Source organism: Parasteatoda tepidariorum, chromosome 3, assembly GCF_043381705.1.
Source record: "Parasteatoda tepidariorum isolate YZ-2023 chromosome 3, CAS_Ptep_4.0, whole genome shotgun sequence".
In the NCBI taxonomy this organism is placed as follows: Eukaryota; Metazoa; Arthropoda; class Arachnida; order Araneae; family Theridiidae; genus Parasteatoda; species Parasteatoda tepidariorum.
Genome location: NC_092206.1, coordinates 17,100,216 through 17,122,789, shown reverse-complemented (window position 1 = coordinate 17,122,789; position 22,574 = coordinate 17,100,216). Strand labels below are relative to the sequence as shown.

Sequence of the window (22,574 nt, the reverse complement as noted above, 5' to 3'; positions counted from 1 at the left end):
GATATATTACTGATTCAGTTTCATGGGATTATTCATTTAACGTTCTTATTTATTTGAAAATAAATTTCATGTTCATGTTGAAAGTAAATTTTTTCCTAGTACAGTGGAATTTAAGTTGATTTTCACATTATAGTACTTAAAAGTATTATATTTGCATAAAAATTTGGTGTATTAATTTACTTAAATGAAATATTTTATATATTTTTACTTAATGAGTATTTTGCATGTAATCATTGAGTAAATGAATAATACCCATGAACTTAGAAAAGTATAATAGCATTGTCTTAAATTAAAAATGAGGCTAAATTCTTCAAGAAAATTATTGAAAGAATTCAAGTGGTTGTGACTTTTTATTATATAGGCAGTGACTTCATGTGGCTGAAATTTTTTCAGTCACATAAAGTAATTGCGTATTGATCGATATAGTATTTTTTTGTAGGATTCTTATTTTAAATTATTTATAAGATCACTCTGCTTTATAATGATACAATTAAACTACATTGCAAAATTTTTGTTGATTAAAATTATCAGACTTTTCTTAAACTTCTAAAAATTTTTAAAATTACAAAAATATGTATTTTTAATAAATCATCTAAAACTTTAAATCTTTAGCTTATAATAAAATTTTGTATTGTAAATTGTATTGTATTGTTTTGTAATGTATATTGTATAAAATTGTACATTCTTTTAATTCTGTTCTGTTGTGAGCTGTTAAAAATTCTAATAAAAAATATATTCTTTTTTTGAATTCTTGCAGTTGTATTATTACAGGAGCTGGTGATGGAAATATTTTCCTGCTCAAGTTCAATGCTTTACAGTATAAAGACACTATTTTTCATGGGAATTTGCCATATTTAAGCAGTGTGAGAATTTTATTTAATTATGTTTTGGCTTTTTGAATTATGTTTTAATTTTTGGTGATTTTATAAAAGTCATTTGGTTTCGTTTTTGAAAATTTTAACTTCTCTATTGTTATAATGCATGATATTTTTCAATATTTCCTTTTCTATTGTATCTTAAACTTCTCATAATTATTTTCTCAAATTATCTGATCCCAGATATTAGAAAGATTTTGCGCAATGCTTGTCTTCTTAACTGTAATTTTTTTTCTATTTCTTAGCGACACTGTGATTTCTTGGAAATTTTCCACTCATACGCCGAAAAGTTCAAGTAGAATTAGCAAGAAACACGTAATGCTTTGCAAAATCTCTCTTTTGTTAACACCCCTTGGTTTAGTCACATAATTTATTGATGTTCCTTTTGGCTGAAGTTCTAAAAATTATGACATAGTTTTGTTGGTTGAATAGCAGTTTAAAAGATAATTAAAGGAAGACAGAAAAAGTACAGTTTTCTGCCTCCTGTTTAATTAAATTTAATTTTAAAATTAGCCACAGCCTTTGTAAATAGATGGCGTTGCTGACTGGAATAAATATAAAACAATTTTTTTAGTGCATGTCAGGCACTTCCTGCTGAAATGTTTGCACAGTTCTCAGTTAGTTTTTTCGTCAAACTGTGCCACATTTTTACTGCAAATGGGTTTTCTTTCAGTCACATTTTTTATAGTTTTTTTCATTTAACAGCGTCATCTGTTACTTTATTTCTAATTTCAAAATATAATGAGAATAAATTTTTCATCCCACAGCAGAATGCAGAACACTGTTCCATTCTATCTCCTTTTGTTTTTCATTAATTAATTTTTCAAAATGTCAGTCTTTTTTAGGATTTTTAGGATCTTTCAATTGTTCAGTAATTTTTTATTAGTTGGGCATAACTATGTATTTTTGTATCGAGAAAAATACAAATAATTATTTATTCTTAGAATAATATTATTTTTTCTAATTGAATAATGAATTAATACTTTATTATGAAATTATTTATGTTTTATTTTGCTGGCTTCATTCAACTATTCCATAGTAGTGAAACCTTTCAATTTTTTTTACTTAACATTTATATTGCTTTTACAAACTATCTATAAAAGTACTTAAGTATTTTGATAAACCAATGCTTTTAGTGTATTTCAATTTTTAACTAATAAATTTTCATTAAATGATTTTTTTAGACATCATATGAAGACAAAGTGGCTGAAGATGAAGGTATGCTTCCTTTGGAAGAGGCATTGAAAACAAAGATGGCAGTAAAAAATGAAAAATCTAAAAATGAAAACTTAAAATTGTTGGAACAGTTGAAAAATGAATACAACATAGTTTTAGAAGAATACAATAAATATTTAAATAAATGTGAGTCATCTTTAAAAGGTTTTGATGAAATTCCTGAAGATTTAAAGCTGAATACTGATGTATGTATTGAATAACTGACCATATTTAATATTTTAAGCATTTAATTTTTTTGTATGATGAATATTAATGATCTATAGTTTTTTTTCCTTTCTAATTTGTGTACAATTTAAAACCTTAGACTTGTCATGGATGACCATGCAAAATCCACTGAATAAAAATTTTGTTTTATGTTAGATAATTATAATTTAGTAAAGCTTATTTATAATCATGAACTCCAAAAATTCTTTGGTTACGGACATTCAACTGCCATTGTGAAGGACTGAGTTTCAATCCTCGGAGATGGCTTGTAATCGACCCAGTTTCAGATTGATGGTTACCATTTTAGTAGACTATACTGCCACAATCGTGCCGTTGGGGTAAAATTTGTGAAGACTTTATTTTCATGACTCCCTGGCATATGACAAGCTGTTGAGGGTAATGCTTGCATGCATTCATGTGCATTTAAATTTATATTAAATATGTAAACTTTCAACATATGTAGTTTCTTCATTTTCACTAACTTCTTGAATTGGGGATTGCTTACCCAGCATGCATTGGTTGAGTCACAAAGTATGCTTTGTAACATGCTTTATGTTATATTGCAGATTGTGCCACAAAAAGCAGTTGAAGTGTTTGAGGAGGACACAAAACGATTATTGCAGAATGTTGACAGTGAGTTTGAAAGAGAATCAGAGTGCCTTACCCTATTACACAAGAAATACTATGACTTGTAAGTAATTTTCAAATTTATTTTAATATTGTTTTGTTACTATTTTCATTTCTGTACAAAATGAAAGTGTATCTTAAATTCCTTAATTGTTGCACTACTTATGTTGGTAATCATGCACTTGTGTGAATAAAAAGTAGCAGAGATAAATATTGCTTACCTTCTTCATGTGCTTGTTCCCTTGCGTTGATTTCACTTTATATTCCTCAATAGTGCAGGAATGCCTAGTATGGCTTAATCAATCAATTGAGGCATTATTAATTCAGTAAAAAGTTCAGATTGTCTTTTAAAATAAGAGTTTATTTTTAAATAAACATAACTTGTAAATATAAGTGGGTAAGCTAGTGCTTTTAACAAGATGGTGGATAGATTAGTAGTGAAGTGAAACTTACTGAAAGTTATACATTACATAATTAAACAGCTACATCCAGTGACTGAAATAATAAACTGAGAATCATTTAATTAGGAGATTAGTGATGAAATATCTATTTTATAACAACTTAGACAAGAATATATCGGTAGGGCGCTGGGCCCATGTATACAAGAGCTCGTCGGTTTGATCCATGCCGGCCGAAAACTCCCCGAGTAGTAAATGGTGACTGGTGCGCGTTAAATCTGTCGAGTCACAAAGTCCTCCATGTTCCCATAACAAATCAAAACCTCTGGGGGTACTGATCCACGAGTTTCCTTGTCTTCTGGATTGGTTCAAAATTGCAAAGGCTATGGAGTTGAANACCCCAAAATTGGGTCTGCTGTTCAACGACGGATATATAAAAAGTATATATGCAATATTTTTTACTAAAAAATTTTTCATTGAATAACTCACAGAGAAATTTTGTGTGTTGAAGAGCAATCAAGTCCTATCCTGATTTTAGTCAATTATCCAAGATTTAAAATGAAGCTCAATATGATGTATCGAAGTTAATAAATATTAAAAATTCTAAAATGCTTACCAAGTGATTAACTGCTTTGTTTATTTTCTAACGTCATCATTCATCCATTAAGAGATTATATGCAGAAAACTAAATAATTTAAAGTACATTTCTGTTGCTCTATACTTTATATTTTTTTATAACACATACTAAATATAGTCTAAATTTTCTTAGCAATTATAACAATAAATTTTCATATAGAGTATTATATTAAAATTCATTTCAAAACTATTTAGGAATTCTTACTATCTATTTGAACCTAACTGTCTGAATTTTAGCTTTAAATCTAGAATAGAATCTGAAAAGATGTGTGTTGAATATGAGAGTAACAAATTGGAAAGTTATAGAGAATGTGTTTTTCCTATGTCATGCTCTGATATTGTTGATAAATCTTACCTTCGTATATTTGACATGCTAAATGAAGTTGGAGTTAAAGATGCTAAAGGTAATATAAGTAAACACAAAAACAATTTTGAAATTTTTTTCATTTCTTACTTTCTACAAAAGTCATGTTTAAAGATGCTTTCTATTTATCGAGATGCTTTTTTTTTAAAACTAGAATTTTAATGTTTTTTTTTTCATTTACAAACAATATTCTTGTACAATCTTGAAATCTATGCCAATGCTGAAATAGATTGTTTTTCACCTCAGATGAGTTTTTCACCTCTTTTACATTAATTTGAAATTTTGAAAATTTTAAAATCTATTTGAAATTTTTCTCAGATGTAATTTGCATGTTTGAATGCATGAAATCTAAAGCAATATAAATATGAAAATTATATAAAAAAATAATAAATAGAACTAAATCTATTAAATATGCATATTTACATTATTATAATGGTTAATAATATTCATATGGATTATATTATATATTATTATAATGGTTTATTATAATGCATTATATTATTATACTGGATTATAATATTCATATGGACTGTCTTTTCCACTGCTTTGATCAAATACAAAGAAAGCAATTAGTTTAATTTTTAATTGTGTTACACTTTTCATTAAAATTGGAATTTTTATGAAAGATTTATTTCAAATGCTATAGTTTCCTCGTAAAATTTAGATGCTTTAAAATAAATTTTTTTAATTGCTCACAGAGTTAATCTTATGATGAGTTAATAATATAAGCAAAAATTATAAATTGTTTCTTTTAATTACCATTAAAAAAATCATTACTTAAGAAATTTAAACAAACTTTTGAATATAAATATAATATCATTATATAAGTGTCATTATTGAAAGTAAGAAAACTTTTTGGACTTTTTAAGAGTTCAAATTATTTAATTAAAAAGTATAAAATGTGAAAGTTTCTTTCCATAAAATTTAAATTTATCCTTGTGTATTATTATATTTTAAAATGATATTTAATTTCCTACTTTTGCTTAAACATTTAATTAAAATAATGTTTTTTCTCTCCTTTTTTTCCTGTTATCATTAAAAGTATTACTAAGTTCTAATTAGAAACAATACATTCTTACTTTTAGTGTTTAAATTTTGCCTGAAATAAATATTTCTCACAGTATTGTTATACTTAATTTTAAATAACAGACTGAAATTTCATTTATTTCGTCATGTTTATGTCTTTGGTCTGCAGTTTGCATCTTAATTTTTAAATTTTTACAAAGCAGCTTTTTTCACAATTATAGAAATTTTTTTAGTCATTTTTTTTCGTTTATAAAATTTTTTTCTTTTATTAACAGTGAAATTACTTAACAAATTTTTAAAAGTAAATACAATGTTTTTTTTTTTAATTTTATTTATTTTTTATTTTTTAAATTTCGCAATGAGAACTTGACTTGGAATTTGTAATGGTATATTTTTTATTTACAGAGGGAATCCAAGAAAGTACCAAAAGGAATAAAACTTTAATGAATCTGAAAATGAAATTGTCTGCTACTCGTAAAGCTCTTATTGATTATACTGAGGACACTCCCATATTACCAGTTGTTTTGAAGTACAACAAAAGGAAAAAAGAATGCATCAATGATCTTGAGAAGGTATAATTTTAAATGTTTGAACATACATGCATGTGTTTCTGTTTGTCTACTGTTTATGTCTTTTAAATCAAACTTTCTTTGTTGTATTATCTTCTTCCTTTAGTTCTTTGATTTTACTTAGAATTTTATGTCTATTGATAGTAGTTAAAATTGTAATGCATTTTTAAAATTTTATATTTAAATAATATTTCAGTAGAATAATTTTAATTTTAATTAATATTAAATTTAATATTTTTTATTTGACTTATGTAACTATGTATTTTAAGAAAAATTTATCAAATTTTTTTTAACATTTATTAGCACTTCACTAAGAAACCAGTTTATAAACACTTTGGTAGTATTTATTAAAAGTTGGCTTGGATATATTTTTGATTTTGAAAGAAACAAACGGCATATATATGTAAGCCACTATTGCCCAGGTGATAGAGTGTCTGGGTCACTCCCAATGAGGTGACCCAGGCTCAAATTTGGCGATAGCTGGTCAATATGAATTCTGTTCTCTGCTCGCACCAACCACAGTGCTGATGTAAAATATCATCTGCGGTAGAAGGATCATGGAGAAGAATCCAATTGACTGACGTCGGGCTAACTGTGGGAGGTTTTCGTGCTATACACAAGGCTATAGAGTTGAACATAAATTTGTTATAAAATAAAAACTGAGTCGGCTGTGAATGACCAAAATCAAGAGAATGTTGACTTTCACTGGTGAATGTCAATAATCACATAATTGCTTTTGTGAACGTCAAAAATTTTTGTTATATCCGATTTATTAATTTATTCGTTGATCTAATTGCATTTATTTGATATTTTAATATCTCTTGAGGGTAGATTAGGAGAAACATCAGTGTTCAGAGTAGCTCGTAAATATATACTGAGCAGTTGAATCTTAAAAAACAGGAGTCTAGGGTATACTGGGCAATACTGGACAGTGGCACTGAACCTTAAAAAAACAGCAGTGTAGGCTATACCAGGCAAATGTATACCGGGTAGTGGCACAGAATCTTAAAAAACATCCGTGTAGGGCATACCGGGCAATAGTATACCGGCAGTGGCACTTAACTAGACCTAGTATATATTTTGTACATTTACCAAAGCTAGTATGTGATTGTCAACGTTCAATGGTAGAAGTGAACAAACACCAATTTCAATCATTCACAGTAACATATATATATATCTGTTTGTGTGTTAGTTTTATCGCTATAATCTATGAAATAAAAGTTTTTTTATTTCTTAAACACTATTTTTTTTAATTTCTTCATTTCGTGGGACGTAGGACCTCAGTTATGTCTCTCCATTTCACCCAAATTTCATCAGAAAACTTTATTTCATTTAAATTCTTACCACTCTAAATCAAAACTCTACATCAAGTTATATTTGATCTTAAAGCAGCATTTCATTTTTACTTTATCAACCAGTTTATGCTAAAAAAAATTCAGAGAAATTTATTCACTTACAAATGTTTGGATTTTATTGATTATTGTGTTTCAATGCTCAGTCTCTTATAAAAGTATAAATTTAAGATTGACATCATATTAATGTGAGTATTTCTTTGAAATAGTTATTCTGCCTTTTGGCCTTGGTTTGATTATTTTGCAACTGTTGAATAAAAATATAGTTATCTAAATAACTGTGATATTTTATTTTTAGTTAATCAGAGAATATGAACAGTTTGAAAATATGCATCCCAATATAAGCATCTGCAATGAAGCAAAAGAGCAACTGGAATCTACTTTCTTCAAGTTCAAGCAAAAATGTGGATTAGAGATAGCATACCCTGACATATTGTGTACTTTTTCTGAAAAGAAGGACAAAACACAGCTGTTTGCAAAAAAGGTTTATTCAGTTTTATAAAAATTTTATTAAGTATTTTAATAAAATTCCAGTAAGAAATTGAAATGTTATATTTTTGCTGCATCTAAAAATGTTTCTAATATTGTATGGTTTTGTTATTTTTGTGATAATTGCTTTAATTAAAAAGCACTGTACCTGCTTCAGAGCACAGAATTGCTCAAATGATATTAAAGACCATTCAGATTTTAAGTAAGCATAATTTTGGCAATTTTAGACTCTCCTCTCTTTCTATCAGAAAAAATGAGCAGATCACGAGCACACTTCGTGCTTACGAAAGAAAGTCACAATACTCTCCCTCCTCTTGGTTTTGGCTTTAATTTTTGACTTTTATTGTAGCAATCTAATTTTAGGATTTAATTCAAATAAAAGATGTAACTTTGCACAAAACAAAGTTTATTAAACATTTTCATTCATTTTGTAAAATTTGTTGTGGAATACTCTTTGGGATTCTTTTGAAAAATTTGTGAACACTAAATATTATTTTTTTTTCTCACGAAATAAGAAATTTAGTCAAGTTTGTATATTTTAAAAATGATTTTTGTTATATTAAAGAAACTTATTTACAACTGTAATTTTAAATGGAATAGAATTACAGCCCCAAAATGGAAAAAATACTTACCCTAAATTGCTTTTTTTTTTTTTAAAAAAATGATGGAAAAAGCAAAACAATTGTTTCAGTATGCTCCAAAAACCTCAAACAGTCACTAACTGGTAGAGATATTAACTAAGTAATTTTTAATTAAATACTTTTAATAATTATATTATGATGATGGCAAATATTGTTGGCTAGTAGATGTATTTATTTGGTTTACTTTATAACGATTTATGAATGATTTATGTTGCATTAAAAAAATTTGATTACAAACTGTTATTTAAGGGAGTCAAGTTATTGTTCCAAATTTGTCAAAAATGCTGCTGGCTCTAAATTGCCTTTTGAAAAAAGGAAAATTGTTCTATTTACTCCAAAGACATTAGACACTCACTTAAAATAATTTTTTAAATAAATATTTTTTTAATAATCATACTGTGATGATAGCAAGTGATGTTGGCAAGCATATATAATTTTTGTAGAGGTCAAGCAATTAATTAACATACTTATTTATTGTAAAGGAACATATTATGAGATGTATGATTTTTGTTAAAAATGAAATATAGAATTTTGTGAATTAAGAAATGATTTTTTTTATTTGAATAAAAATATTTTTTTCTTTTAGATGAGAGATTTCCAAAAGCAGTTTAACATTTTAGTGGCTGAAGCAAATACTTTATCCAGTTCAAACAAAACTGTTAGCCATAAACATTTATCTTCTACTGAGTATGACCAACAACAACATAATAAATTGGTATATCTTTTTAAATATAAATGTCTATATTAAAAAGTATTTTATATAAATTCTTATTAATTTTGAATGTAAATGTCTTATGGTTTCTTTAATGTCTAAAATAGTATCCTTTTTAAATTATTATTGATCGAACATTATTTCTATGCTTATGTTTCTATTATTCTAAGCATAATTTAGAGTAAATATTTATTTCATTTCTTATTTAGATATGTTTTTATTACAATTTAAAGTTTATTGGTTTGAAATCTTTCAGAAGCTTTTTACATCTTTTTTAATACATTTGAATTTTAACAATTTTATAAATAAAGCTATATATAAATTTCACTAAAAAAAATTAATTTAGTTGAGATAAATTTAAAATTCACTGTAAATAAAATAGATAAATTTCATTGAATATCATGATTATTTTAATGTTGACGTTTGGTAAATTAACACAGGCCAACAAAATTGAACAAGGCATATCTCAAGGCTTATCTCAGATTGTATAAAACCCATAGCTGAACTTTGTAAAATTAGTGATAACTTCACTTCAGTATTAAAACTTACTATATTTGAACTAATAAACTATTTATTTGATTTTTTTTTATCTTAGAATTGTTTTGACATTCATATATCAAATAAAAAAGGACAGCAGTCTGATGTAAAGAAAGTCTATCCAAAGGTACTATTTTTCACATTTAAGTTTGTATTAAGGCTTTTTTAATCTGTATTATTGCTTTTAAGCTTTCTGTTTTGGTTACATTGTTTCAAGTATCTATTATTTAAATATACAGTCGAAGATTTATATAATACTACTCTATAAGTGGCAATTCTCCATAAACCATTTTAACTTCTCCGGTTTAAGCAACAAAAATCACATTGAGGAAATTAACTATAACCATCACCTGTTCACAAGATGCAAAGAAAAAAAAATTGAATAAGAGATTACCCTCTAATGTTCTTGATAATTTCAGTTTTTTTCTGTAAATAAGAATACTAAAGTAAATGTGTTTGTCTTTTTCAAAGTAATTTGCTTCTAAAAACTAAATTTTAAGCATATAAATATTGATCTGTTTCAGATATATATATAATATGTTTATAGGTGTGTATGTTGCATATATGCTTATAGGTATGTATGTTACATATATGTTTATAGGTGAGCTTAATTCAGTTAGTTTTACCCTAAGCCTCATGCTTCAAGGCTTATAATATAAAGATCTTCTACTATAATATAATAAAAAAAATTCAATGTACACTTATTTTAAAATTATTTTTGAAATGAAATAAATTTATCTTATTTTTTTGTTGTTGAAAATATAAATATTTATTTTTATTGATCTTCATGATTTCAAATTTTATTAAATAATTTATTTATTTAATCATTTATTATATATTTCAATAAAAAAATAGTTTGTGCATTGTAAGACAAGGTTGAATTACTTTCTGAACTATGCTTTGTTTGTTTTTATTAATTTGTTAATTTTTTGTTTTTAGATTAATTGGGGGAGTACTGTTGTTGACAGTAGAAAATCTTCCGTTAGGAAATTCTCTTCTGTTATCAAAATGAGGTAAATGCGGAAAGTAATTCTATTTCTTCATAAATTATGCATAGGCAGTGCATACACTCTCAGTCTTTTCGATTTTGTATAGATTACCATTCTGTATAAATTATGTGTTTTATCTCTGTTTAGACCCATAATACATTAGCCATAATGAATAAAAGAAATGCTGTTACATTAAAAGAAATCCTAAGATGTATTTTATATTTACTGAAAACGCTAGTTTTTATTTAAACTTTTTCAACTTTATAATTTAATTATCAATAATGTTTTCCCTATTTACTATATGCTAAAAAAATCATCTCAAAACCTTTTAGCTTGAACTTAAGAGGTCATATCCAGTGTATTATCTATCATTTTATCCATATGTATTATAAAAATTTGTTAAAGGGAAAATTAATCATAAGCATAAAAAGAATTTATAAATTGTCAAATAAATTAAAATTTATAATAAAACAGAAGACTGAATTATTAAATAGACATTTATGTATTGCCAGTTTTTAATGAAAAGTTTAGTAGTAGAATACATTTTAATGCTATGATTGTGTTTAATGTATTTAAAATCTAACAAAAGCAAATGACTTTTTTCTGTGTCATTTTCTTTATTCATTAAATGGAAGCTTTAGTGTGTTTAAATGTTTATTTAGAATAAAACTTAAAACATTTGCTGCAACAAATGTTATTTTCTTTCAAGATTTTTGGAAAATAATTGCATCTTTTTTGTTTTGAAGATTACCTGTTGTGTGTGTAAAATTATGTAGTTATCTATCTGGAATCAATATTTTCTTTGGATTCATTAATTTATTAAAAACAAAATAATATGTAATTCTTAGCAATTGTTTCTTAATTAATTATAGTTTAAGGTGTAATATTTGTGGGAATTTATTTATCTTTTTTTTGTTTTGTTGAAATAATAGGATTACAGACACAGGATTTTCCATTATACTGTATTCAGTAATTTTTGAGAGGTGTTTTCAGAATTTTTTTATACTACTAATTCATTAATATGTCAAAAAATATATTGGCAATTTGGCATAGCCATGCCATTTGTCTTTTTTTATTCTAGTTTTCTTCACAAAGCAGATATCATTAAAATCTTTATTGTACCATGAATAAGCAAAAAATAGATAACTTTTAATATTTATTTTTTAATTACAAATTATCCATTTTAAATTGAAATATTTTGAACTATTTAATTTTAAACATAATTTTTTATTTATCTGTTATCCAATTCTGGTAAAAAATAGTTGCAATAGCCTTTTAATACTGGCAGCTGTTTCAAAATCAAATATTTTAATAGCAAGAACTACTATATTTTAGGATAAATTTCTTCAGTAATGTAGGATTTGGTTTTTTAATACACTCTAGAATCTTGATAATATTAGCTAATTATAACTTCGCTTAACTCAGATTATTAAAAACTGAAAATAAGTAGATATTTTTTTATCAAAATAGCATCAAAGAAATGTAGAATTTCTTCATATGAAATTAAACATGTTAAAAGAGCTGTAAAAAAATAAAAAATAATAATTTTTGCAACAATAGACATTATTCTGAAAAATAAAAATTTATAGTTATTCCTAAAATTAAATAAAACTAAGACTAAGAGTATCAGGACAAGAATGGTACTTTTTATTTAATTCTCCTTTGTACCTACATTAAGGTAATTTTGTTTAACATATTTTGAAGTTTTAGTGGCTTAAAAATATTGAATACATGTAAAGATTTATTATTCTGTGTTCTGTCTAATAGCCGACAACATTCTGAATCATTACCATCTGATCTGCAAGAAATATCAACTAATGACTTATGGGAACAGAAAAAACTTCAAGCTTTCCATTATTATTTGCAGTTAGTGAAAGCTAAAATGGACTGTGAAAAGAAATTTTTTGATATTAGGCAAGTATTATTTCAGATAGTTGTCGAACTAAATGTGGATTTTTCAAAAACTTTTTGTTCTTGTGTCCTTATTTTCTATCTTTTGATTACTGATTAAATTCTTTTATCAAACCAATTTCAAGTTCTTAAGAGTTGAACGTTTTTATCAGTGTTCAAATCCATAACCTTGGACCCATTTGGACCCAATCCAGTGACATTATCTCTAAAGTACTAATTGTTATGTATCTACATTTACTAAAACCATGCGATAAATTATATTTTAGTGATTTGAATGTTCAAGAATGTTATTTAGAATTTTATTTTAATAATTAAACTTAGTTAAAGTCATAGGACATATAATCCTGTGAGTTGACGACGAGATTATATATTTTCTTTATTTTATTTTATTTTCCAAATATTTTTTTTTAGAAGTAAAAAATTTTTAAAATTTAAAATATTTTTTTAAAAACATATTTTACTAATTTTTTCTTCTCCTTTAGAAAAAATCTCTCTCTGTATATATATATATATATATGTAATACAAAAAGTAAATACTTTTGTATTAATAAAAGAACTAAAACTCTTTCGTTTTCATAAAATGTCTTTGTTAAAGAATAAGCGTAGAGAGATTCTATTTTGGGAATTCAAGGCTGAAAACATACCATTGAAATATAAATAGATTTATATTTCAAGGGAAGAGTTATTTTTAGAATCGTTCCCTTTTTCAATTCCATATAAGGAAGCAGAAATGATTTTCCTTAATGCATAAGGTTACAAGGAATGTACGAATGTGCCTTTTTACTTCAAATCTATGTTGGTATAAAACGTAAGAACGCATAGTTTTGCGTGTCCTTTCATCATGATTTGATCCTGATAAGCTGTTCAGGAATTGTCAGAAGTCTTGTCCATTCCCCTCCCATAGGGAGTGTGGACGTAAACTGTTAGCAATACCAGCCTATATTTAAATAAACCTGTTTAGAACGTCTGATGGCTTATGACTGCTATTATTTCAAGCTAAATACAACACTGATAACAGGGTTGGAGCCCTGTTACTACATATATATATATATATATATAAAAGCAATCAATGAACTTATTATTTATGTAAAATTCTTATATTTTTTTAAAAAAGATTATTAAATATTAATGGTAAACATTAACTAAAGTACTTGTTTTTTATAAGTATTCTTATTTGTAGGTTTAATATGAAATGCTTGGAGTTAAATGCATTAAAATCAACTGTTATGGATGAACTAAGGTGCACTAAAATAATAGAGAAGTTTCAAATGGATGTTAAAAGTGAAGAAGAAGAGGCAAGTTTATTTTTCACCAAATTATTCCTTCCTCTCTTTCACATTTTTTTAAAGTTAGAATCCATTGGATTGTTTTTTGTTTCCTTAAATGATTTGTAATATGAATTCTTTTGTTCTTTATGTTCACTAATTTTCACATTTAAACATATTACAGAGTCATCCCTCGTTTTAAACTCAAAAGTTTGTTTTTATTGTGAATATCTTCACTTCTCACAGTTTTAGCATGAATCATTTTTAGTGCAATAAATATTTCATAATAATTATTTTTGAGCATAAAATATTAAAACTATGTAACTTTGCAACAAACAAAATTTACATAGTCATTCATTTTATAAAATTTTAAGTAGAACTTTAGAATATTTTGTTTTCCTTCTGTTGTCAAAACTCATGACTTCTGAAACTCTTCAAAGAATTTTTTTCAACTCTTATTTTCTCTGAATTTAATTCCAACTTTAATATTTTTCTCATATTTTTGTTACATTAGTTTTTTTTGTTGGTATTATTAAAATTTTTTAAATATAAGGAAGCAAATTGTAATGTTTTATGTTAGCATTTTTCATGCCTCCTCTCCCTAATCAGCAAATATACAATGCCTAATCCTTGTAAAATGTTTACATATTATTTAAACAGCCCTTTACACAGAAAAATATAGTTTTTCAATTCAAGAAGAATTAGTATTCACTAGTCAGGCATTTGAAATAAAATGAATTACAGTTAGAGAATGAATTGGGGAAAAAGATGTTTTTCAATTATTATTTATACTTGCGATATTTATTCAAAGTTTATTTTTCAAGTAGTGTTAGTTGTTAATTGTAATGCATTTTTGTTTAAAGTTATTATTTTGCATGAACCATTTATTGTTTTGGCTTAAAAATGTTAATCAGTGAACGATATTTTGGTTATGATAAGTCTTTTTATTGAATTTTAGTTATTTACAGTGATGGTTACAATTGAATTATTAAAGAATTTTTCAGTTTTTTTTTAAAATTTTTTTTGTATGTAATATGTTAGGTTAAATTTTAAACAAAGATATTTAGAAAATTGCATATCTTTGTATATACATCATTATTCTTGGTTCATTAAGAAATTGCATTTATTTAGCTTTTTAAAACTGTTTCTCTTCCACTATAAATATCAATATCAAAATTGAATCTGTTGTTAAATGTTTTTTATGTTTATAATTCACTAACATAATCTAGAATTATTTCTTCGTGTAACTGAATTTTCAAGATTTTATTAGAACACATATTTTATTATATTTTATAATATACTTTTTGTATCTACCTCATCTTAATGTATCTATCTATCTATCTTATTTTATCTATCTTATTGTATTGTGTGGGTGGGTAAAAGACTCTCATTAAACATATATTTTTGTGATGAAACCTTTTTAATTTCTTATAGCTGGTTACAGTTAAGACCAATATTGAATTATTAAAAGATTTTCGGTCGAAAGAAAAAGCAAAGTGGAAGCAGTGTTATGAGAACATGATGAAAGTAGTTGGTAGAAATAACAGGCATAAAGGTTATTTCAAACAAATATTTGTTAAAAGAGCTTTGTCAGCTGCTAAATCAACTTATCGTCGTAAGTGTTGTATAAATTTTGTGTTTATATTCTCTTTAACCATTTTTAGATATTTTTCTTGAGTCTTTAACTATTTTTGGCTATCTTTTTTTAAATTTTTTTTTTAGAAAAAATACATAATTTATTTTTATAAAACAACTTCAGATGTAATTTTTTTCTTTCAGTTTATAAAGTTACTAAACAACTAAACAAAAGTTCTAATTATTATATTTAAATCATATTTATTGTGTGTTTTGTTTTTGAAACAGAAACCAAATGTAAAAATATTAATTTTTAGGTCATTCCAGTAGCGAAAGCTCTGAAAGTGAGCAAGACATTGAGAGTGAGGATGATAATCGAAGCTTTAGTCCATCTGAAATTGATGAAAGTATTTTAAAAAAAGTCATGGATTTCCGTCAAAAGAAAGAAGAGATTGAGAAAAGAATGAAAATCTATAAAAGAAAATGTAAAATTTTAAAGACCAAGCAAAATGCCATTGCTAGGAAGATTCAAAAACTGCATGATTCTATGACTGATACTTTCATAAAAGTTGATTCTATTTTGGTAATATTTATTAAGTAATTTTTTTATTAACAGTATATTATTGTTTTTCATAAAAGTTAAAAATTTATTGTAAGTATATAAGTACATTGTGTGATGAATTATGGAACAGGACTAATTTTTTTTTCATGAATGCATTAGAAGTTTTTGTGAATGCTAACAAATGATACATTCTGATTTTTTCCTGATTTTTATCATTTACTCTTTCCTATAAGTGTATAAAATCACTGAGTCTTACTGAAATATAGATATTAAGACCCTAAATTTTAATTGTCTTATTTTTTTTAACCCTGCGTTTTAAATCATACAATTCTAGAAATTATTTTTTAAATGTACAATCATTCTAATCTTAGTATTTTTAATAAAAGTGAAAGCATTGCGAAACATACAAAGTGGAGATATTCTGATCGCATTGTATCACATATCAGTCAATTTCCTCTTGTCTATACCTTTTTGCATCTTAACTAAAAGGATTCCATACCAATCCTTTTTAAGTTTGATAAAATCATCAAGGGATTCATCTGTAAGATTGATCAGTTTCTTAGATATTAAGCATGAACACTCAATTTATAGAAAGAAAAATTAAATTTTCATGTGACACAACTATTAGCACATTTTTGTTGGAATTGTTACTTTTTCACAACATTTTAACGGAAATATTAATCGTTATAGCTTTCGAAACTCAATAATATATTGTTAGTTGAAAATTGTGAATTGTAAAATAACTCCAATCAATAATTTTTTAGGTTTTTTGGGAGTTTGATTTCTTTAGCTTAAATCAGGTTTCATGATAATAGAAAATAGTATATATTTTGGAATATTGGGTGAAATTTATGCAGTTCAACATCAAGAGAAAAAGGGAATAACTTATACTGATTAACTATTGTAATGTAAGTAAGAGGAGGTTTGTAGGTTATTATGAAATCATGACATGACGCATTTCTAAGGCGATTTTCAATTTTTGAATTTTTCACAGAAATGATACTTATTTTGTATTATTTTTAAAGTCACAATTTAGAATATACAATTGAGACGCTGTAACTTAGAGGATAGAGTGTTCCCTGTCCAATGAGTTAAACAAGGTTCGAATTCAAGAGATAGCTGGTCAATAAGATTTCAACCACAGTGCTGACATAAAATATTCTCAGTGGTAGATGAATCATGTATTGAAGTATCCTCGCAGTCAGGCTAACTGTGGGTGGTGTTTGTGGTTTTCCCCTCCATGTAATGCTAATGCTGGATAGTTACATCTAAAGGTTCTCCACAAAGGCGAATTTCGCCCAATACTTGATCCAAGAGTTCCTTTGTCTTCTGTACTCAAAATAACAAGGCTACAGAGTTAAACATTGAGAGTCATAAACTCAGGATTGGATTGGTTGTTTAACACCAATTATAAAATAAAATAAATGCATTTATGTGTAATTTTTTATGAAAGAAACAGTGCTACATTTAATGCGAACATCTTAACTGTCCTAGAAACCTCTCATCCATCCTAGAAAGACTTCAAACACGGCACTTCAAGGACATGAAGATATCTTTAGACCAGACCATACCATGCCCCCATATGCAAACATCGCCACCAAATCCCACCAGGGCACATTTTCAACTATCAGGCCACTCTAGCTATACTGTTTAAACTCAATTCACCACCAGAGGACATCCTATACAATCCTCAGGCACCAGAAATCGCAAAAATTATCCTCTAAACTTATATTGCGAATATTTAGCACTGTAATAGATTAGACAACAACAACATGAAAGAAATCATATTTTTAAAGATGATGCATCAAAATAATTTTAAAAAGAAGTTGTGCTAGTGCTATGTGTATGTTGCTCACTGGTACTTCTTCAAGAAACCATTTTATTGTAACCTCAACAGAAAAATATAATTTTTACGTGAATTATAATGTAATTTCCTTACACCTAGTTGAGTTAAACCATGAAATAGCAAAAAAGTCTAGAAAATAATTTAAGTGCATTTTTATTTCAGTCGACTCGTAAAAAAGAGGCTGAATCCTTTAAGTGGCCTGTAATCTTGTACCCTGAAAATTTACATGAAAACTACATAGATAATCAGAATTATGATGTTGGAGAACAAAAGCAAATTATGGATGAAGAAATGGCTAGAATCCGGAAAGTCATCACCACTCAAGTTGCTGTCATAAATAAATTTGTTACAAGTTCTGTGCATCACCTGTTTTACTTAGTTATATCTGCTGAAATAAACGATCTGATCGATGTCGTGCTGCTCTTGACGCCTCTAATCAAAACTGTTTCGTCTGAAACGGATGAGTATTTTCATAACATTATGTACCCTCCAACTTCAGTTTTGGTGGTCGTTGATTCATCCAAAGAGGAAGAATTTAATTTTATTAAAAATGTTTTGGAGAAAGTTGAGTTCTCTTCAGACACAGAGAGCATTGATAACTTGATTTATGAGGAAAATGTGAATGGAGACTCTGACTTGTTAAAAAAGACTATGACGTCTTCCAAAAATGAACACGATCTCGAAAAAGATAGTACTAAAAAAGAGAAAGAAGTTGATGAGTTTGACTTGACAGAATATATGGTAGCAGATGAAGATATTGTTGAAAAACATCCTTCAACCTCTCAGTATGATATAAATACAATTAAAGACTCACCCAAACTGGATACCAATTGCACAATGGATTGCCTAAACTGTGATGCAATTGTTTCGACTGCAATAACATCAATTGACTATTCTGAACTCACACAGAATAACATTTCTTTAGATTTAGATTACTATATGCGTCCATTTACGTATGATTTACAATGTTATGAATCTGGTGGATCTGATGAAAAAGCTTGTGAATTTGTTGACAGTGATGTTGAGCAACGGTTTCCTACATATCCTGGAGGTGGTCTTGTATTGACCATGCCTGTTCTTGTAAGTATGCAGGAAGAGGACGCAGATCATTTCCCTTATCCAGAGTTTTATCAAAAAGTCGAATTGAAAGAAGAAGAGATTCTGAAAGTCGAAGCGGTTCATATCATTCCAACACGAAAGAGTGAAGTATCAGTTGAGTATGTTTTACGTCCTGAATCAGATTTCGTTTTGGTTGATGTCAACATTGTACGTAAAATGCTGGAGTCTTATTACAAAATGAAAGAATCTATTAAGGATTTGGAGCAAGAGTTTCAGTGAGTTAATACTAAAATATAATAATTATATATAAATAGGTTTTCAAAACATTTGCACTTGAAACTTGCATAGTTTTTTGACTGGTTTAAAAGCTTAAAATCTTCAGTTTTCATTTGTTCCTATTTTATTATGTATTGTCATGGAGTGTACAAAATCATAGATTTATTTTGTTAATTACTCAAATATATTTAGTTTTTAAAATACGATGATGATGACGATGACTTATTCCTCATGATCTAATAGTAGACTAGTCCATGAGTCCAAGAACCTTCAAAAAGTCATAAACAAGATGAGGTCTGAAATTTATATCATCACTGTCAAGAACTGAACAGGTCAAGAGATGGTCAGGGGAGGTCTTCACAGTGTTACATTTACTACACATCAAAAATGTTTTCTGCCCCTTATCAAAGGAAATACATTTATTGTGGCTGGTTGCAAGCCTACTAATAATGTACTAGACAACTTTATCAGCTTTGATGGTAAAGGCCGTACTTGGAGTTCGACTGTTACACCAGGGATGAGTCTAAGGGGTGTAATACATGGAATGGGCGATGTCTGTCTGAAATGTTTACTCCTGGTTGAGCTACAAAGGTGTGTCCATCTATGCATTTCCTTATGCCCAGCTAAGATCTGCAAGCATTGGAACCAAATAAGACTTCAGCCTTTTGGTGCTTCGGATCTTTGAATTTCAGAAGCTGTTGCAATCTTCCTGATGTCTTGAGCCATTATTCAAGCAAATATGCTAAAGATAAAGATGACATGAAGGATGAACTTCGGTCTAACTCATTATAGTTGAGAATCGCATATATTGGTCACTTAAAGTCCAATGAATCTCCAATGCTTCCACCTTTAACCAGCTAAAACTGGGTCTAACCAAACCTTGTTGATTGAAGCCGGAAGGTGATAATCTATAGTACACAATATTATCTCGGTCACATCCTTTTACTTTAAAAAACATTAATGTAGGGAATATGTGGTATACTAGTTAGTGGTCCTTAAGAGGATGCTATACCTTGAGAAAAGCTTTTTGGTGTGAATTCTCTTTCACTTCCATTACTAATTCAAAATTTAAGAAAAAGAAAAAGTTTGTTCAAACTAAGCTAGAGTAGGCCATGAAGTTTCAATTGTTGAAAAAAAAAATCACAATGCAAACAAATTATTGGAAGAGACCATTGCGTAATCCTAAGTTATCTCATAATTTATTTTCATTTTAATATTTTAAAAATTTCTTTTCAGTTTTTGAAATTCCATGGCTTACTCTAGGTTTGTCTAAACTCACTTTCTCTATACTTGAACTTTTAAATTCATTACGGAAGTGTAAGAGAATTTGCGATGAAAAGTTTCTTCCGTTCTCTTAACTTTAAAAAATAATGAATTCTAATATCTTAAGAAGGGACTTTTAGGCTCTATACAGGTTTAGAGTTATTTATTTATGCATTACCTACTGTAATAAATTGCTTTATCAAAGAATATAACGTAACTTTGAGCTTTCATTGTGTAGGATTGATTAGATAGAGTTTAAGCTGGTTAAATTTGGAAGCGTTTGAACTTTAACCGCCTAGGATTCGATTGGTTCTTCGTTTCTTAACAGGTTAAATCTAGGTTTATCTTTCAGTCTTGATTTATCAGTAACAAACATTCCAAATATTTTTTTTTATTTAACCATTACGAATTTCATTTTGTTTGATGGCCAAAGAGAGATTTTGTTCTGATACTTTCTAATATCGTTCATAAAATGTTGGAATCTTACTATGTACTAGAAAAGTCTATTGCAATGCTACATAAGGTAAAACCAATTCTTTGGAAGCTAGGTGATCACTGTTCATCTTGAACCCATTACAAACAGCTGTGCAGGCAGACAGTCAGTTGCAAATACTATCATGAATAAAAATATCAATATAATTAAAATATTTAATTTTTTTTACCTAAGTAAAATTGGAAAAAAAAGTTAAAACTATTGTTTTTCTGTTTTTTGGAGTAAACATCATTAGTTATATTCATTAAAATCTACCTATCTGTATTTTTGTTTGCATTTGTTAACTGTCTGTTAAATTATTTATAAATTCGGAAACTTATTAGGTCACTGAAGGAAACTCTTGCAGACTCAAAACATGACCTATTCTACAAACATCAGGATCTTAATAGAGCACAACGAGAGTTAGATCAAGAGATGCTCAACAAATTCTCCCGCAATGTTGATTTAGAAAATCTTTTAGATGAGATTGAAGGTCCAGAATATTTGATTAGAAAGTATGACCTTGAAAAGGGCTTAGATGGCCTTAGAAAGGAATTGAATGAGGCAAAGGTATAAATAAATATTCAGCTATCATCTTTCTGTCAAAATGTGCTTGTATTCTAATTCTAAAAAACAATTAACATTATTTTACAATATATAACAATTAACTGTTTTATTCTTTTCCTAACATTTAATATTTACTTGATTCCAATCATGTGAAAAGAAGGTATGTTTGTTCACAGGAAGTATTTGCACCTATAATTTCCTAACATGTACATTAATAATTTTTAATATCGTGTAAATTAATAGATTAACATATTTAGGATTGGGCCCGCGAACTATTAAGGCTGAGACTTAGTCTGGGTAAGTCCATTTATTAGATCAAAGGTTATTAAAATTATCGTTTTTTTTGTGAACTGGTATTTTTAGATTTGCCTCAACAGTTAAAAATGTATCCATCTAAATTCTAAGCTAAGCTTCTAAGAATCAAAATGTAATCGTTAATTGCTTTATTCTTCATTTAATTACATAAAACTATTTAATGTGTAACAATTAAAATTTTTATTTATTCTCTTTTTATGCTGACATACATTTTTCACATTAATCCAGTTCATTCTGCACATTTTGAAGTTTCATACTCTCATTGATTCCAATACTGAATAAAAGCATTCTTTAAGTTCTTGTTGTGGTCTTGCTATTGGTAAGATTCATTAAAAAGAAATATAATGGCAAAGGGCTCAGAGATCTGGTAACCATAGGATTAAGGATAAACCTCTGTCCAAGACACTGTTTATGAACCATTGATGTGCATTGAAGAAGAATGCACGTGGAACTAAAAAATGTGTGGTGCAAGCTTCCTTTTTGTGTAACAAAAACATTTGTAAATGGAAAAAAAAATTGTATTCTTTATTACAAAATTAGTATTCTTTATTACAAAATTAGTATTCTTTAATTAACAAAATTAGTATTTTTTAATTTTGTGGGAAGATTTCTGTTTTTATATCCTGCACTAAAATAATTGCCAAGTTTTGGCCACTTTTGGTCATTAGTCTGAGAAAATTAAAATAAATAAATAAATAAATAACAGAAGGGAATTAAAATAATGGTTATAACTTGTAGCCACCTATGGACAAGCTCTACATATTTTTTTAAAATTTTGCACCTTTGGTGATTGTAGTTGGTATGACAA

General features: G+C 27.2%; 1 protein-coding gene across 1 annotated transcript in view; it reads left to right on the top strand.

Moving 5' to 3' along the window:
* Nucleotides 1–22,574, top strand: part of LOC107455425 (cilia- and flagella-associated protein 44) — a 56,329-nt gene that overhangs the window by 26,567 nt on the left and 7,188 nt on the right. Inside the window, exons 18-32 of the mRNA XM_071178386.1 lie at nt 758–863; nt 2,060–2,296; nt 2,882–3,006; nt 4,214–4,380; nt 5,772–5,938; nt 7,586–7,771; nt 9,004–9,132; nt 9,725–9,793; nt 10,606–10,679; nt 12,423–12,569; nt 13,747–13,861; nt 15,266–15,446; nt 15,724–15,989; nt 17,977–19,148; nt 21,229–21,454. Of these exons, the coding sequence (XP_071034487.1) occupies nt 758–863; nt 2,060–2,296; nt 2,882–3,006; nt 4,214–4,380; nt 5,772–5,938; nt 7,586–7,771; nt 9,004–9,132; nt 9,725–9,793; nt 10,606–10,679; nt 12,423–12,569; nt 13,747–13,861; nt 15,266–15,446; nt 15,724–15,989; nt 17,977–19,148; nt 21,229–21,454 (3,367 nt within the window). The remainder of the gene's footprint in view (nt 1–757; nt 864–2,059; nt 2,297–2,881; nt 3,007–4,213; nt 4,381–5,771; nt 5,939–7,585; nt 7,772–9,003; nt 9,133–9,724; nt 9,794–10,605; nt 10,680–12,422; nt 12,570–13,746; nt 13,862–15,265; nt 15,447–15,723; nt 15,990–17,976; nt 19,149–21,228; nt 21,455–22,574) is intronic.